Source organism: Homalodisca vitripennis, chromosome X (assembly GCF_021130785.1).
Source record: "Homalodisca vitripennis isolate AUS2020 chromosome X, UT_GWSS_2.1, whole genome shotgun sequence".
NCBI lineage: Eukaryota > Metazoa > Arthropoda > Insecta > Hemiptera > Cicadellidae > Homalodisca > Homalodisca vitripennis.
Genome location: NC_060215.1, coordinates 100,849,673 through 100,868,290, shown reverse-complemented (window position 1 = coordinate 100,868,290; position 18,618 = coordinate 100,849,673). Strand labels below are relative to the sequence as shown.

The 18,618-nt window shown below is 30.5% G+C and overlaps 1 protein-coding gene across 9 annotated transcripts in view; it reads left to right on the top strand.

Moving 5' to 3' along the window:
* Window positions 1–18,618, top strand: part of LOC124369750 (glutamate-gated chloride channel) — a 645,135-nt gene that overhangs the window by 526,271 nt on the left and 100,246 nt on the right. For 6 of the 9 annotated variants that reach the window (XM_046827822.1, XM_046827823.1, XM_046827825.1 and 3 more), the window contains exons 9-11: window positions 2,906–2,988; window positions 3,669–3,809; window positions 18,473–18,544. In XM_046827822.1, coding sequence (XP_046683778.1) covers window positions 2,906–2,988; window positions 3,669–3,809; window positions 18,473–18,544 — 296 coding nt within the window. The remainder of the gene's footprint in view (window positions 1–2,905; window positions 2,989–3,668; window positions 3,810–18,472; window positions 18,545–18,618) is intronic. The other 3 variants (XM_046827827.1, XM_046827831.1, XM_046827830.1) reach the window with 1 other exon arrangement.

Genomic DNA, 18,618 nt, shown 5'->3' with positions numbered 1-18,618 from the left:
TAGGGAGCAAAATAACAATGAAGTTACGGTATTTTAAAATTTATTCAAATCAATAATTTCAAATGTAAAATATTTTCTGTGCTCCTATTATTTGTTTAATCTATGAAGTGTAACGCCTAATTTCATTGTAATTTAGTAGTCTGAATTGGTTGGTGTGTTGTACAGGTTACCAAAGAGAGAAAGTAGTGTTGTGTTGGTGACATGTGAAGTTATACAGTATCTATTGGTTGTGCAGTTCAGAGTCAGAAGTCAGAAGTTCAGGCATCCTGTCCAACATTCCAAAAGCATGAACGCTCTAATTACTCCAAGAAAATTGTGTTTTTTCATAACATTTTGTACCTGAAGAAATGGGCAGATACCAGTTCTCGAAAGCTTTTTATTGCAACGTATAATGACCGAAAATGTCCGTAATCACGTCATTCTTTCAAATTGTCTACCATTAATAATGAGCTTTGAAATATGTGAAGGACAATGGGCTATGGAATTGTGTTTATCAGAATTTAGAAGATATAAACCGTTTGAAGATTGAGTACACTTTTTGCTCTTGCTTTTCAAACTGTAATAGTCTATAGTGCTTAAATTTATCTTGTTAAATCAAATCAAATCAAATCAAATCAATCTCTTTATTGCATTTTGACAATGGACATTGTATTGCAAAAGTCAGAAGTAAGTAAGATAAACCACAGGCTTAGACGTTCAAAACACATTCATATTTACAATTCATGCATTCACTCAAACACATTCAAACTGACTTCAGATCCAAGTTAAATTTAGATTTAGACATCCCAGCGGCTGACCATGAATTCATCGACAGAATAAAACGCTTTGGACACCAAAAGGCATTTAAGACGAGTTTTGAATTGATGTTGATTGGCGGAAAGTTTGACGCTTTCAGGGAGCTTGTTTATTAGTCTGACACCAACTTGTTGAGGGAGATGTTGTGATAATGTCAGTCTGTATTGCCGAGTTCGGAAGTTGTCCCTGCCTCTCGTCTCATAGTGGTGAACGCTACCGCCACGAACCAAATCACACTTTGATTTGCAGTACATGATCACCTCCAGAACATAAAGGCAGGGCAAAGTCAGCAATTCTAACTCCCTGAAAGATTCCCTACACGACTCTCTGTAATTTAAATATGCAATGATTCTGATTGCCTTTTTTTGGAGCTTGAAAACTCTTTCCATTTTGTTTTTGGCACAACCTCCCCAGAGTCTCACTCCATACGCAAAGTGTGGATGAATCAGGCCGAAATATGCCATTTTCAGAACTCTGGGGGAACAGAACTTTGCCAGGTGCCGCAAGGCATATATGCCTGAGGCCACTCTAGCACATACGTTGTCAACATGATCAGCCCAGGTCAGTCCTCTGTCTAGGAACATTCCCAGAAACTTTGAAGGTTGGGTATGGCAGAATATTGTTCTACAAAGTGGAATAGATAGCACCGGCCTTGCAAGTGTAATGCCTATAGGGGTTGGATTCTCACTAAAACTTCCTGGAGAAAAACTATAAATCCTTTATAGAATGTGCCACTAATTAGCTGTAATATTAATTAAAGTTAGATATTTCATAAGATTTCATTTTTAACAATTAAAACCAATTTTAAAATATTCCTATTCAACACAGACTTATAAACCTCGTAAGTTAGTTGCATTGGGTTCAGTTGCAGGACCCATGGTGCTTCTAGTCGTGATACTTGTGAAAGATATTTCAAGTAATTTAGAGTCCTATATTTCATTATTTTTCCAAACCTCCTTTACACACAATATACATGTCAATATCGTAATGTAAATAAATATAATATACTTTAACTTTACTTTACCATTACTGCTTGATTAATTGATCTCGTACATTGCATGCGTTTATATTAGGGAATTAGTAGTACAACTGAACCTAATTTGGAGGTGTTCCAAAGATGTAGAGAGAACTACATCTGACATAAGACAGGAATTTAAACATTTTAGTTAATGTTGTTCATAACTGCATAATGTAGAAACATATTATGATGTTCATTTCTACGTAAATCACAAGGAGGACAATATAATGTTGGGAGGATGAACTTTTTCACTTAAATGTATTCCAAACATTTCTCTAAGTCTATTCCATATTTTCTGAACACCCTTATTCTTTATTACACAATATTTATATAAAAAGAGAGAGGGCGATCTACTCCACCCCTCAACTATGATGATGGGATTAGGTTCTCAAACTACTTCTTACGCTTTTGGTTTTATGTCTGTTTTGACAACTTTCTTTGATATCCGTTTATTATATTTTTAGCCAGACTGAATTGAAAAAAAAAAACAGACTAACGATGAGAACGGTAACAGACAAATGAATACTTCCAGTGTATTAAAATAACATGAACGACGTAAACAATTAAATACATTAACAATATTAGTAATATGGCACATAGCTAATGGTCTGCAGGAAGAAGGCAGGCAGGCAGGAAGCAGCCAGGATAGAGCCGTTTGTGGCTGGAGGTTACATCATAAATCACATGTGATTCATGAATGCTGAATACATTGTGCCACTACACTCTTGGATCACTACATTAAATGGTAGCTCATGTATGTTATCATTAGATGGTTAGATATTGTGTTATTTCTTTAATTAAAAGTTTTCCTGAAGTCTGTTAATTCTTAAAGACAATTTTGCAGTATTTTCAAGATTTTATCTCTTAATATAACTTTTATTGTATACATATTATAATACCTATTAAATACTTAAACAGAATGTATTAGTTGATCCTCATCATAAAACTGTTTTAAGAGCTTGGCAGTACTCAGTGTATGATATTTTATTACAAAAATTTACATTTTTTATTGAACTAATATTTCTGTGGAGTGTTTTATTCCTATTGTAGTGTTATATCACAAAAAGAAAACATACCAAATTTCTTTTTCAGGAGACATTTAATACTCTCGTGTCAGGGCTCACTCAACATCTTTCCTTTTGATGATCCTCAATGTTCTTTTGCAATGGAGAGTAGTAAGTACAAAAAACATGTTATTTAAAAAAAATTATATATCTATTGTTTTATCAATTTAGTTTGACTTTCCATTTTGACTATATGGTTTAATTAATTGTTTATAACATAAGTCCAGTCAAATTTTAGTAATAATTTCATAAAATTCCAAACAGTCTAACTGTCCAAAATGTCTAAAAATATACTTTGCATCAATCTTTTTTTAAATTAGTTGGTAAAATTGTCAGCAGACAACAAATTGGTTTAATATTTTTAAATATATTATAGTTTAAAATAGTTATATTGTTTAATATTCCATCCAAGATGTAAAGTATTACTCTTGCCACAAAGTTGTATCCATTGAACAAAATATTTGTCATTATGTGAACGTTTTGTTATTTTAACAAAGTCTAGACTATTTAAAATTTTTCCATTCACTGTTAAAAGATTGATTTAATGAAACAGAAAAGAAGGGGGTGATAACTAGTTTTATAAAATATTTAATATTACGGGTTTTGATAGAAGAAAAGCCTCCATTTACAATTAATTTTTGGTGTAAGACTTACTATTTCTCTAGCCTAGTTTGGGTAATCCAAACTGCTCTTTGACCTTAAATAACACTTTTCAAAAGTAGTGAGTAATTTATTCTTAAGTTTCTGTCCTGTAGAATACAAGTTCTTATAATGATAATTGCTTGTTTCAGTATCATATGACCTATCAGCCATTACTTACGTGTGGAAGAATGACGAGGCAACGTTGCGCAAGAGCCCATCACTGACAACCCTCAATGCCTACCTGATCAAGAACCAGACGATCCCTTGTCCAACCAAGGCCAGCTGGCGAGGTGAGTCTGTGTCCTAAGAATGGCTTTCCGTTTGCTTTCTGACTTTTCTTCTGTAGTCACTCAATTCAACACCCACTTGTAAATATGATGCTAGATATTCATTGAATGTTCTTGCATTACTGTTTAATATTTTGTTGTTTTAAGTATAAAAGCTGATCCTTAAAGTATTTAGGCTAGAGGATATCATCCTAATATTTATGGCAACTGCATATCTAGATTATAGAACATTTTAAACCAAATTTAGTTTACTTCCTGAAGTAAAAGTCAACAAAAGGAATCAATTGGTTGATATGGTTATTTATTGTAAAGTTAGCATTTTTATTGTCTCCAATTTGATTTCTTTAAAACAAAGACCACATTTCTTCTACAAAAATATTTTACCCTTGGTAGATTTTAGACATTGAAATGATTAATATTAAATGATATTGTAGTAGTTTTGTAACTTAACTTCTTTACACGAATAGTTTTCCAGTAGTTATTATGTCATGGTAGAATTTTTCAATGTAGCTAGGTATTTTAAAATAAATTATTTGTGTAAATAACTTTGTTTCTAGGCATATTGAGCTAAAACGGCGAAATTTATAATATTTAGAATACTTAGCTTTTAAAAATAAAAGTTTAATCTTCTATTTTTTTATCAATCAATTTTAAGTTTTCAAGCTGCAAAACGAATGAAACAGTATTACTCCCTAATTAAATGTGGTTTACCTTAATTATTGGCGATGGTTTTCATCAATAAACTGTACACATTAATTCTCTGTAATGTTTGCTGCGCATAATAAATGTAAATATCATTAACCAGTGTTTTAATACTCAGTTTGTTGCTGACAATATAAACAGTCTCTAAGTAAAGTTTATCATATTATGTAAAACTTTTTTCATATAAAACAATTAGGTTATAGTAAGAAAGTAATTTAAATTTCATCTCTTAAAAAAGTAAAATTATTTTACCTCACAACAATGTATTTTTATCTTTTTATTATATTGCTTCTTTTTTTTATTTATTGTTCAGTTCCTTTTCTTTATAAATACTAAAATTTACGATTTTAAAATAGTCAAATCAAAGTTTTCTTTATAATACATATTTTATTATCTTGTCAAAATTATTACTAAACATTTGTGTGTTGGAAAACTGTTTCGCTAACCTCTATTTTGATTTTTAGGCTACACATAAAGTCATGTGTTTCTAATGTGACATATGATGATATTTTCATTTCTGGCTTCTTTTTGAAGGGCCGTACGCATTATGTAAGTTAAACATATGTATGTAGTCCGGTAGGCTAGGACGGCTGCTGCAGCCAACGCTTAAGTCCGGCTGCCCATCATCATGCCAGCCATTGTAAATATGTGTTGTTACCTGAGGTACCTCCCAAATTTCAGAAAATTTTTAACTATTTCACTCTTTGATTTGAGTTTTAGCTCCACAAAATTTGACCAAAATGTTAAAACCACAGTGAGCGGTTGACTACAACACGACTTTATTCTTTTGCAAAGGACTTTTGTTCCACAAGAATATTACTGGTTGAATGGGTTGCAGTTTTCAAGGGGCCATTTGAACAGCAAGACAAACACACAGGCAGGGCTGTTACACTTGACCCACAAGAGGAGTCACAATATCCATCCCGTACTTTCTTTGTACTTTTGGTGATATCGTGTTGCCGGTCGAGTTTAAAAATGCTTTTACAAATCGTTATCCATTTGTCATAGTCAAACAAGTATACTCGTTTGTGAAAGAACCCTAGACATTGATTTCATGAATCATTGCTTAAATTATCTTTTCATTAATTATATGATCATCTAGGTGTTTTTATTCATGTAAAAAATATATATATATATAATATAAACTTAAAAAAACAAAAACAAATTGAATTCTTCAATTCAGATAAAATATGACAAGAATTGTATGCCACTTTAATTAATCTAATCATTTAATATATTGGAATGATTTGAGTAATGAGAAATAAGAGAAAATTTTGAAATTTATGAATTTAGGATAATGGCACTTGAACCCTAAATTTTTGAACACGTTTGTTCTGCCTAAACACAGTTAGTGGGACAATTAACATTCTACTATACAGACTTTCATCTTACTCTACACAGAGCTCTTTCACTTATACAGGTCGGGAGCCAGTGGGGACTACCTTACTATACTAGACTGGTTTTCCCTTTAAGAGCATAATTATGAAAATAAAGAATTTTATAACTAGGTAGTTTGGATAGAAAACCTTTTTATAATTCGAGTTTTTAAATATTTGGTTTGCACTTATATCATTTGCTTATCATTGTATGTCATCACTTTTAAGTGTATAAATGATAAATATTAACTTTTAGTTTATTCAAAACTCAATTTGTTTGATACTTTATTTTATTTACCATCAAGTATAACCATAATTTTATGACAGGTGTTCAAAACTTTTCATATTACTGATATATCATTTTCAAATCATTAACTCTTAAAGGACCATAAACTCCCCATATCTGTAGAATTTTACCCCTTGCAATTTCTGTAAAACACTCATTCTTAATTATTAATAAATGTAACCGGAGTCTAAGAAACCATCAAAGTATTTCTTTAAACACGAAATATAATATAGGTTAAATTCTGGTAACAACACATGTGTACAAGGTAGCGCGCCTGGCTGGCTGAGATCGCTTCGCTAACGCCCTAGAGTTGCGCGCTAGGCTTAGTAGCGTAAATAAGGTTCACAAACAACACGTAGTTCACTCGTAATGACACAAATTTTACTTTATCAGAACTGATAAAGCAGTTTGGCCTATAGAGTTTTCACATGTGTTGTAGAATGGGTTCTGTTCTTTATTAGACAAAAATGTGCAAGCGGATTAGTACTGTAGTATTTCTTGCTCACCGCTGAGTACTGAGTACTATCTTGGAGTTTCCTTATTTATGTATATTTTGAAATACTTTAACTTTACAGAAATGAGCACAATGTTTTAAATTAATAAAAGTTTAACATTTTTTATCAATCTCTCATAAATATTATAAAGTTAAAAGGACAGTAAAATCCAGAATGTCTTTCCTGTGACTGATAAATCGATTTAGTTAAACCTATATTTTAAATAGTCCTTCACAAAGTTGACCTGTGAAATATGTAACAGATACATTCACATTCATTTCAATATGCCATGTTACAAAAAGTTTGAAACTTTGGTTGGTTCTTATTACAATTATTTCTGTATAAATAAAGTTCACCTAGCACATCACTTTCAAATCTTTCATGCAGTACATTTTATTGAAATATATTATATTATTGCTTTTGTTTTGAGATGGCAACAAAGTATAGAAAGCTCTATTTTGTATTTTTAAGCTGAGTTTCAGTCTACCTATTAAAGGTAAACATAAACTTTGGTTGTTATATCATTCATGTTTTGTGTATTTTATAGTGAAATTATACCTATAATTCAGAAACTGTGAATAATCAAATAAGCCTTTTTTATCAAGTTAAATGTCTCACAAAAGTGGATAATTTTGGAATTGGTTATGTTTCTGTCTGTAACATGCAATAACAACAGCAATCCTCTTTCTACTCTTTGTATTGATATTGCATATATGTTACATATTGAAAGGATAAATTGAATATCTTACTATTATCATTAACTGTGTAAATTAAATACATTACAATTACCAGTGGAGCTTTTAATAATTAATTGTTAAAATATATTATCTCTATGATTTAAAAAACGTTTTGTTATTTTACTTGTTTATAAATCATGTTATAAATAGTAAAATTCATTTACACATTATGAGCATTTTTTATGTTATATTCAAACATTTTATTATCCATTACAATTCCACATAAATGTTTTTCATTATGCATAACATTAGTGTGTTGGTACTAAAATGAGAAATATAGGGTTTTAAATATTGTACTATCCATTTTAGTTAGTTATGCTTAAAACAAATAAACTTTTAATGTTCAAGGCAGGCTTAACTCCTTTAATATACTTTTAAAAGAAACTTTTTAAATAGAATAATCTTGTTTGTTGATAATTTACATGTATGATCAAATATTCAACCTGACATTTTAAAATTTTAATTCCATATTCAAATGTGAAAAATACATTACAGTTTAAAATAATTTTCCTGATAGCTATATAGTAAATATAGTTTTACTAACTATATGTATAAAAATATGTAATCTAAAAGTTGTTTAGTTTGTTGCCTTCCATTTAGTGTTTATTGAGAACTTCCGGTATCACAATGTACAAGATTAGTTTTTGGATCAATTATATTTTCAAGTAATCAATGAGAAGTTTTTGAAAACATCAGTATTATTTTCAGTCTGATCTAATAAAAATATTTAATCAGTATTTTGAAAAACCTAAATCTATTCATTTTCAGGTAATATAGGCCGCCATCTTGAAATGAAAAGGAATAATTTAATGTGTTCTCAGAAATAATGTTTAAATAATTTACCACATATGATTTACTTTTTTTTTATTGATATCTTGGTTTTATAATGTTCTGTATTGAATAAAAGTAAAGTTTTTTAAGATGTGACTCAGGTTATATTTAGGTAATAAGCATTTTAATTCAGAGCTTCATGTCAATCTATTATGCTGTAGAAAATGCTAGTCAAGTGGTGTGGTACAATCATTCATACTTACATATTGAATATGAATTGATATTATTATAATCAAGATAATAAGATAATACTACGGGTATCTATATCATTTATCTAGTCATGGTATATATATATATATATATATATATATATATATCTTAATAGTTTAAACATTTTATATAATAACATTTGGTAATGATCATGTGAATGATCTGTTTGTTAAGCACGTAGTCACTTTGTTTGATATTTAAAATATGTTAATGGATTTCTTCTACCTATGGTTTTTAGGAAGATTGTTTATTTTACTCATTTACTTTTTAAATGACAATAATAATTCCTTGCTTCCTGATTTTTAAGTTAATTTTTATTTGTATTGTTATCATTTTAATACTTTTACTGTGGTTTATTTTGCAAACATTTTAGTATTGTATTTATTTTAAAGAGAAAAAACTGTTTACTTTTCTTTGCATCTGTCGATTCCAAGTTCCTTTACTAAATAAATACATGTACATTTAATTTGTACTAAAATAGTTCATTAAATTTGTTCAAAACTGACATTTTATAGATCTGTATATAAGTGTTTTGTTTTAAATGTAATTCATGTATATGTTACCACAGTCCAGAGAAATGTGTGAGTTTTCCCTTTCATTTAATTAATAGTTAAAGTTTCTTGTTCAACCTAAGAACTGTCGGATTTAATAAACCCCATTTTAAAATTAAACATTCATTGATCTTTGGGTTTTATCCTGTTTAGTAGCTAGCCCTCATGCTGGAGGTCTTCAGTTTAAATCAATAGATGTCAAAAGCACATTTGCTAGAACTTAAAATGGGTTTTTCAAAGATCTATCTTATTATTAATATACATCTATGTAAAGAGTGTAATTCCAATATGCATTTTTCCACAAACGAATTTGAAATCAGTGAGACAAAAAATATCAAAGCAATGCTAGTATGTGTTGGTAATATATTTCAGTAATGTACTCTGTTCTCTTGCAATTAGAATAATTTAAAGTGGCACAGAACGAGTTTGCTCATTAGCGTATATCCGTTAAGTGTGTTTATTTTAGATTTGCTGGCACAATTGAACATGCCTCATGAGCAGGTCGTAAAGTGAGTTGGCTATTTCTACGTGAAGTCAACATTAGTTCCAATATCCATTTAAAATAATTCCTGAATTATTCAATAAATTTTTAACTTTGCGTAATCTTCTAATAATATCCATATGGTTTTAACTGCTTAACTTCATAAAAGCTTATGAAAAGTGTTTTTAATTTCAATTGGATCGTTTCTCAAAATTTGGTACAGTTTGTAATAGATAAATTGTTTTAGTAGGGTTGGATTGTCTTAATAAGCTGGATGGGACTTGCCATCCTAGAGAAAACACTGTACAAGAAACGAGTACTGCAAATTTATTTCGTACAAATGTAGAAATTACAGTTACTACACCAAAACTTTTATTTTTCGTAGACTATTAGATTTTTTTATTTGTTTACTTCTTAGTCTAAATTTATTGCAATGAGCCCTCATTCTGGATTTATAATTAAAAGAATGTCAAATAAACATTGTACGAAATATGGAAGGTGAAGCACATTATGATGTTCTGTTAAGTTATTGAAAAGATGCTTTAGGAATAGTGGGAAAAGGCTCATCCCACTTTCAAAGGTTTCTCTGTTCTGTAACTCTAGCTTGACATATAACTATCATTTTAAAGGGCTATGACCTGGGCTAAGGGTTAATTAGGTCAGTTGTAAACTACGGTTAACTACCTTTGGTGCTGGCCAGACCCAGGATCCCAGGCCATGTCTTAATAGACAAAGGACCTGCAGCTAAGGACTTTTTGAATGTTTTTGCTCACAAGAATTCATAGTCACTTCAACCAAGCAAGAACCTGGATGCTGTGGCTAGCAGTCTTTTCTTCGAGACATTGGTTTATTCGCCAGTATAGCTATACTTGTGGTGGCAAAGTTGCAATAAACATTTGATTGTGCTGAATTTTTCTGTCAATTTTAAATACTCAAGATAAAATATTATCACTAATTCAAGTTTATAATCAGGTTAAATGCTTTAGGGGCAATCGTGATCAGCCTTTGGCTGCAGCAGTGGACACTGTAAACTAGCATGGTGGTTCAGTGTGATGGTTTTCATATGATCTATCACCACAAGCATCAACTCTTTTGTGTGATAGACCTACGAGGATAGTGACAGACCTTCAGAGTAGTGGTATCCCCCAGGAAGCTTCATCAAAGAGAAATAAATCCCTTCCACCAATGGAGCTTGAATGGTTTATCAACAGCTCTACAACATAAATTGGCTTGAGTGCTAAAATTGCAGGAGTGAAGTCATTCAGAGAGGTGGTGGCACTTATGGGTCTTAGTTCTATAATCTTCCAAGTAGAGGTAACTGCCATCATGATATATATATATATATATATATATATATATATATATATATACTTTTGAAAATCTTGGTCAGTGGTATATGTGCAAACAATCAATATTTTCACTGATAGCAAGGTAGCTTTGATGGCATTAAGCTCCTGTGTGTTCTGTTCAAACCCTTGGGCTTCTTATCAGGTTGTTTCTTTATTGGCTGGACAACAACATTACTGTTTGTTGCATTGCGGGCCATGAGGGGATCATGAGAAATGAGAGGACTGATGCTTTAGTGAACTGGGACTCATCATCAAACATGACAGGACCTCAACTGTTTTATGGAATCCCCAGATGTGTAACCCTTATATCTGTACTTAATCGGATATACATTAACACTCAATAAAGTGTTGCCATGACTACTGATGAGTAAATTTGTTCTGCATGCACCTTCCCATTGGGTAACAGTTGTCTCCATAAACAGACATTCATCTTCTTGGATAGCGTGTATAATCACAGGGCATAGATATTTGAGTAAACATCTTCACAGAGTGGGTATCTCTGTGAATCATTCATTGTTTATACTTTACAGTGAGTAACACCAAACTCCTACACCAACTTTTTGACTGCTCTGGCTGAGCAATCCTCGTGGCTGGTATATTGATTGAAGTGTGAGTGGTAGCTAAACAGGAATATGTCGGAGTTAGAGAAAGAACAGGCAGAGCCCTTGCTGTCTGTCCTTGGGCTCAGCATTTCATCCTTGGAAGACTAGTGAAATATGGGTACCAAGCAAAATATTGGTGGTGTGAAGAGAACAGGCAGTGCATTCATTACTTCCCCTTTGGCTGACCAATATTTGTGCTTGGAAGACAGTGAAGTGGAACAACGATGCCAAGCTCACTGAGATTTTCACTAGTCTGGCTGAATTTGGGAATAAGATACAGTTGCATACTCAAGTTTCTCACTTGGCTTAGAGAATAAAAAGGTAGAAGCGTTTAAACGCTGTTAAGTACTTATGGTTAAATTATTACAAGGTAATTTAGTACAGATACCTAAACTTTTGAACAGATGGACTAAACCAGTTTAAAATGTAGATTTGTAATTTTAAAGGCGAATCAGGTAAAAATATGCATCATATTAATCAAAACTTTACAATACTTTTCTGTCAGTTTTATTTACCTGTACTTTTAAAACTTTACAGAAGTCTAAATATCATGAGATCCTTTAGTTGGGGAGCATTTTGATTTTGGTATTTTCATGAAACTATTCAAGGAATCATTGTTTCTCACCTAAATGTAAATATTTTTCAATTAGTATGAACAATTTTAAAATGAACATTCCAACATTCGTAGGATCAGCATTTTGATTTTGGGTATGTTCATGAAACTGTTCAAGGAATCATTGTTTCTCACCTAAATGTAAATATTTTTCAATTAGTATGAATAATTTTAAAATGAACATTCCAACATTCGTAGAATCAGTATTTACAACAAAACTATTCTGCATTACACACAATATATGAAATACTAAAACTCATTCTTTGACATATCAAAATATAAATATTTCAAAAACAATATTTGTTTGCTCAGCTTGAAAACTAATATATTTGTTTTAATTAATTATAATTTATATTGACAAGTTTTAAATTCAATTAAAAATTTTTAACTTTATTGGTTTTGTAGTTTATTGATTTCTATTCATATTTTGCATGTTAATTCTTAATATATTTGAATGTGATCACTAGTTCCTTGTAGACATTAGTTTGTGTAACCACAATTGTGTCCACGTCTTTCATTGTTTGTGTGTTTGTTTTGAGTAGTCTGTGTCTTGGTATGGCTTTGCGTGATCGAGTCATCTCTTCAAGAACTCCTTAACCTCAACCGTACCTAGACCAGCATGATTTTCACACTTAACTCCTGGCACATAATCATGGTGATTTTTATTTTATTTTAAAATAAGAATTAATTTAGTTGTTATCAACATTATTTTAATTTGACCAGTTATTTAATTTTTTATAACAGATGTTTGTTAGTTTAAGGAACATGTCTAATTTTATATTAAATAGTAATACAAATTTGTAAATGGCAATATATAATGGTTTTTGGTTTATTATTTTTAATTTAAACCATTTTTAATTTAATGTTATTTATGTGTTCTTATAATATTGTTTAGCCATTCAATTTTAAGACATAGTCCTTAAAATTTGCAAACATCTTATAAAATTCTCATGTTCATAATGCATATACTGTCAAAGCACCACTTTCATTCCAGCTAGCTGCCCATGTTTTATACACAAAATATGGTAGAGTTTTGTTTTTTATATATAAGATTAATTCAGTAATTAGCAATACTTACATTTTATATTTGTAATTTGGGAAACATTTGCAAGAACAATATGCAAAAAACTAATGTAGAACAAACTGCTGTATAAAAAATTACATTTACTGTATTACTTGTCATTATAAAAGTATTATGCTTGTGATATTTACTAAACATTTGTCTTTTTAACTTACTTCTTCTCTATAATATTTACTATGACAAAATGTTTGGCATTGCTGGAAGTATATCAAACTAATTTTTTAAACAGATGGTTTCCATTTATTCCCTCACTTACTGACTAAATGAGTCATTTGTCACAAGTTCTTCCACCTTTTGGTACCATAAAGATCTGAAATTTGATTGACTGGCACCAACACATTTTATGAGTCACATTGATAATGTTGCAATTCAATAAAATCTAATGAGTACTACTGATAAACTTTAGATGAATACATTATGTTGGTTGACATACACACAACTAAATACCTCTAAAATGGGATAAGAAAGATCCAGATAATTGTTTAACTAAACCAAGTACACCAAAATTATGAACATAATTATGGATGGTGTAAATAACATAAACATCAACATGTGATCTATAGAACAGTTCATTGGCAAACAGTTGCATAACATTTATATTCATGTTCAGTTACTTTACATTTTTTAAACTGAAGATCTTTATTTACATGGGCTCAAATCTCTGGTTATTTATTTTTTTTAATACTGTTATTGTGCAGCTATCTCACCTTCCCTTCAAAATAAAACAAACAATTAAAGTTATACATAGTGAGGCATTTTCACATTTGGTAAATTTTCAACATATTCCATAGTATTCTATTATAAATCGATGACAGGCTTGTTAGGACCTTTTTTACTGTTGTGCTATTAATTTCTGAAACTTAAAGTTTTGTGAACTGGTTTCTTTTTCTTGAAGTCCAAGCAAATCCTTAAAACAGAAGGTGAAGTATGTATACAAATTTTTAAATAAAACAATATAGTGTTAAATTCGGAATTAGGAACAGAATAATAGTGCTAAAATATTGCACAGACTTTATTGCTTTATGTACTAGACATTTTACATTACCATCTTTACATAGACCAGAGGTTTTTTCATCCCCCATGGTTTCAGTTGTCTCATTATATTAATCCTCAGGAGGGTTTACTACTTACAATGTAAACAGCAAAAACAGATGTGCCACTTACTTCTGGGCAACCCAATTGATATCCAGTTGCAGCACATTACTATCCGTGAATGTTGAAACATTGGGGTTAAGGGTTGTGATTGATAGATCTAGTTTAGTGTAGAGGATGATTGTTGGAGTGGGTGGGGTTCCCTCAGCATTAATGGATTTCGCAAGCCTAAACTAGAGGGAGTACTATCTCCAGCCTATGTTGACTGGTTTAAGCTGGAATAAAAAAAGCAATCCAAGGTGGGGTGATTGAGATACTGCCCAGTATCCTATCTCATGGTGGCTTTATCTGGAGTTTGGCACGAGGGGGCCCCAATAGGTATCCTGTGACTCTGAAAGCCACCTAGAAGTCCTTATTGGATTAAGTACAGTAAGAAGTTTTCTCAGCTTTTTATCCTAAGTAAAAAATAATAAAACAAAATAAACATATGAAACAAAACCAACACTGAATTATTTTCTAAAAAACATTTTCATGCATATTTAGTTTGCGTTTAAGCCAGGTTTAAACACTTAATAAACTGTAAATGGTGGTGCTCTAATCAATATCTTTAGAAACTTTAGGTAATTTAATTTATGGAAAAATCATCATTTATGGTAAAATATTATAACATTTAAAAATGTAAATTTTTTCTGACTGAAACTATTCATAAATTATACTTATTGTACACACCCAGTTTCATATGATTCAGACACTACAATGGACTACAAATACTAAATGGAACTTATTTAGAATTTTAGAAGGGCTTTTAGAATATTTTTGTTTTTTATCTCAAATATTTTTTTGCCTAGCATATCTAAAATATTGCAGTTTATAGAATAAAAGAATCATATCCATGTCCATGTACTGAATAACTAATCTGTTTGCCAAATTTGGAAACATTGTTCTGGTTTCTTTGCTCTCTAGTGATGTTACATAGACTCATGTACAGACAAAGATTTTCCAGAACCGTTTTTGACTCTGGAGTTACCAAAATAAATACTATACTGCAATTTAAAACCTAAATTCAACTGATCAATTTAGTACTTTTTCCATATTATGCATGGGAGAGCAAGTAGAATGTTTTAAGTTGTGGAAAAGTTGTCTAGCTCACCAAATATTCTAAACGCTTCAATCTTGATGTCTACATCAGACATGTTGTGGTTCAAAAGTCAGGTTGGTTTATTTTTCCAATAAAATGGAAACATTGTATGCCATGCATTACACCACATTTGAGCGCATATTTGGTTTGTAGCAGAACTGTGGGATGTAAATAGTGAACCAAATTGTTATACATAAAAAAACTCTGCTAGATATCACCACTAAATAGAACTACTGTTCAATTTACACAGTAACACTACAGATATAGTTCCAAAATTCTCTGCTAGAACATAGATTTTTCTTTTCAAAACCTTGTTGCTGCTCATGTGCCAGTTTAATTTTTGCAAGCATAGGCAAAGTCAATAAAACAAAACATGAAAACTTACAACAAATTAATGTATTTTTTATACTAAAATCTTAAATCTTCTTTTGTTGGCTAAAACCTTCTTCTGTTGGTCTTTTGATAAAATTAAAATAACCTATTTACAATTCTTGGTTCAGTTCTAAACCATTACATCTAATTGATCTAAGCTCTGTTTTTTAAGTTAACGCTAAAACTTTTATTTTTACTAAATCTATAAAAACATCATACAGATAAATTATAATGACTACATATTCAACTTAAAATTGTTGAGTTCACTTCTAAAACCTAATAAAAAATAATGACTTATGGAATAGCGAGTGTACAAATAAATTTGAGGTAAATTTAATGATACTTTGAACCTTGTAGGATGAGAACTGACTATCTGTGTATAGTCTTCACTGGAAGGTATCTGTTCCTCTCTCTTCCCACCCCCCCCCTGCTACCTGGACTCATTTTATAAGAAACAAATTTGCCTACAATCCCTTAGACTTCTCTCCTTCTGATATCCAACACTTAACCCTCCCCTACCCTCTCTAATCCACTTTTAATCCTTTAAGTACCTAAATCTGACATGTCACAACTCAACAAGAATCGAATCTTTAAAATAATATATTAAGAAATCAATTCTTCCCAGTTCTGTTATTACTTTGATACATTTATAAGTGAAATATTGCTAAATTAACATCGTCTTAAGAAATATTATCTACAAATGTATGTTGGTTCAATCAGTTAAGTTTTTTTATCTTAATTTTTATTCACAGCTATTTAAGGCACTTCTCCTGAAAAAAAAACACAACAACTTATTTGTTGATTACACAAGGAATTGTAGGCATTAAAGTAGTATTTTGGGATATCTTGTAATTAGGCCCCAGAAAAACAGTTGAAGATAATATATATGAAAGTTATAAGGTATAAGAATATAATAGCTTGTACAGTATGTATTTATAGGTATAATATTACATATAAGATATTATATACTTATAAAAAATATAATATCTTTAAGTAATATGTCATTAAAAATATTTCATTTTCTAAAAGTAATTTAATTAGCAAAAATTGTATTTTCTTACGTTTATGACTGTATCAGTTTATAAAGAATAAATCATGAATAACGTTTCAGTACCTAAAGTAATAGTACGTATACATAATGTAGAAAAATAGCATTCATATCTCCAGCCATTTTCTCATGGAGCCTGCACAAATTGTCCAAAATTACTTCTCATAAGGCTTATACCTTGTGGAGTGATGTACAATCAAAAATCAATTACAACACCTTAAAGGAAAATTTTGTTAAAATCAATTTTAATACCTATTAAAAGATTAATTAAATTCTTTTTTTTCTTAATTATTTTGTTTTCCTAAAATTTTTCAGAATAGACTTGTTTTACCATAAAAATGTTGTCCTTTGAGCAATAATTTTAAATCGGTAGTGTTTTTATTTTTGTATATTTTACAACTACTGATTCCAAGTTTATTATTTCTTTTGCTATTGAGTTTTGGGTTTTATACATAATCAGTTTTAAAATCAGTCTGTTAATGTAGTTTGTCTACTTCCCTTATTTAACGTTGTGCTTCATATAAAAATTTCTCATTTCAGGTCAATTTTCAATCACACTAAAAAATTTTAAACATCTTGTTTACCTCTATAACAGGAAATAGTTCATGGAAAATAGTACTATAGTATTTCATTAAATACAGGTGTAATATTTCTATGCTTGAATATCCAAGTTTAGTCCTACAAAAAATAATGTTGAAAATTTGAGCCCATGTGTAACTCCAAAAAAAGTTTAATTTCTTTAAAAAATTTGATTTGTCAAAAGAGGTATGTAAATTTATCAAGTGTTGGTGCACAATAAACAAATTTCAGATTATAATAAATAAATGTGACTTATAACTGGCAGAAACTGATATATTCCCAACGGATTCAAATTAAGAAAGTTTCTAGTTTTGAAGAACTGTGATTTATTTGAAAACATTTTATAGGGCAAAAATAAATAATGTTTATCTCTATAAAACATTTGAAAAGTTACTTGAATGAGTTTATATACTTTCTTTGTATATGTTGACGTGCTTAAAAAAATCTGTACAGTTTTAACTAAGTTCATTAAATTAACAGTTTTTTATATTTTAATCTTTCCAAAACTATCATCAAAGATTTGGAAATTTTTATTACCTCCTCATGCTTGTCTACCTAGCTGTAATATTATATGATATTTCAAGTTTCTAATATATCTAAAAGTATCTCCAGATTCTTGTTAGTCAGTCAGTGAGTTGCCACGTCTTGCTTTACGTACTAGATGTCTCTAGAAATCAGTGAGTGGCATTTGACAGAAATGTACACTCATGATCTAAAAGCTTATATAAAAAGTGAGAAATTGGAAGTAATTTATATATTAATATCTTTGTTACTTCCTAGAACATAAATTTAAGCTTATCTTTAGTATTTGTACTATTACTGTAATCACATTTTGTTTTCATTTACAAGTTTTTCATAGTGACTTTCTCTTTCCAAAATATTTGAGACAAAATTTTCTCTCCTAGAGTTTTGTTATAGTTTACTTTTATATGTTACAACTGTTATAATTTATATGCCATCAAGATCACTTTCACTTTCACTCATCATGTGTTTTGAACATCACTCCACTTGATGCTTTGCTTTTTGTTTCCCATCACTACCCATCCTAAAAATGAAACGCTTTTGTTTGTCTTCTGTTATCCTTCCTTTGCAACCAGTTGAGGACGGGCCGGGTTATGTTTTAGACGACTCTGACTCTAGTTGGGCCGAACAAGACGACATTTGCTCACTCTGCCAACGACGCTTCGAGGAACAAGGTAGGTCCACCATGCTGCTCACGCCAAAGCCATACCAGCGCCTGCTAGCTTCGGCTTTCACTTCAGTGATTGTT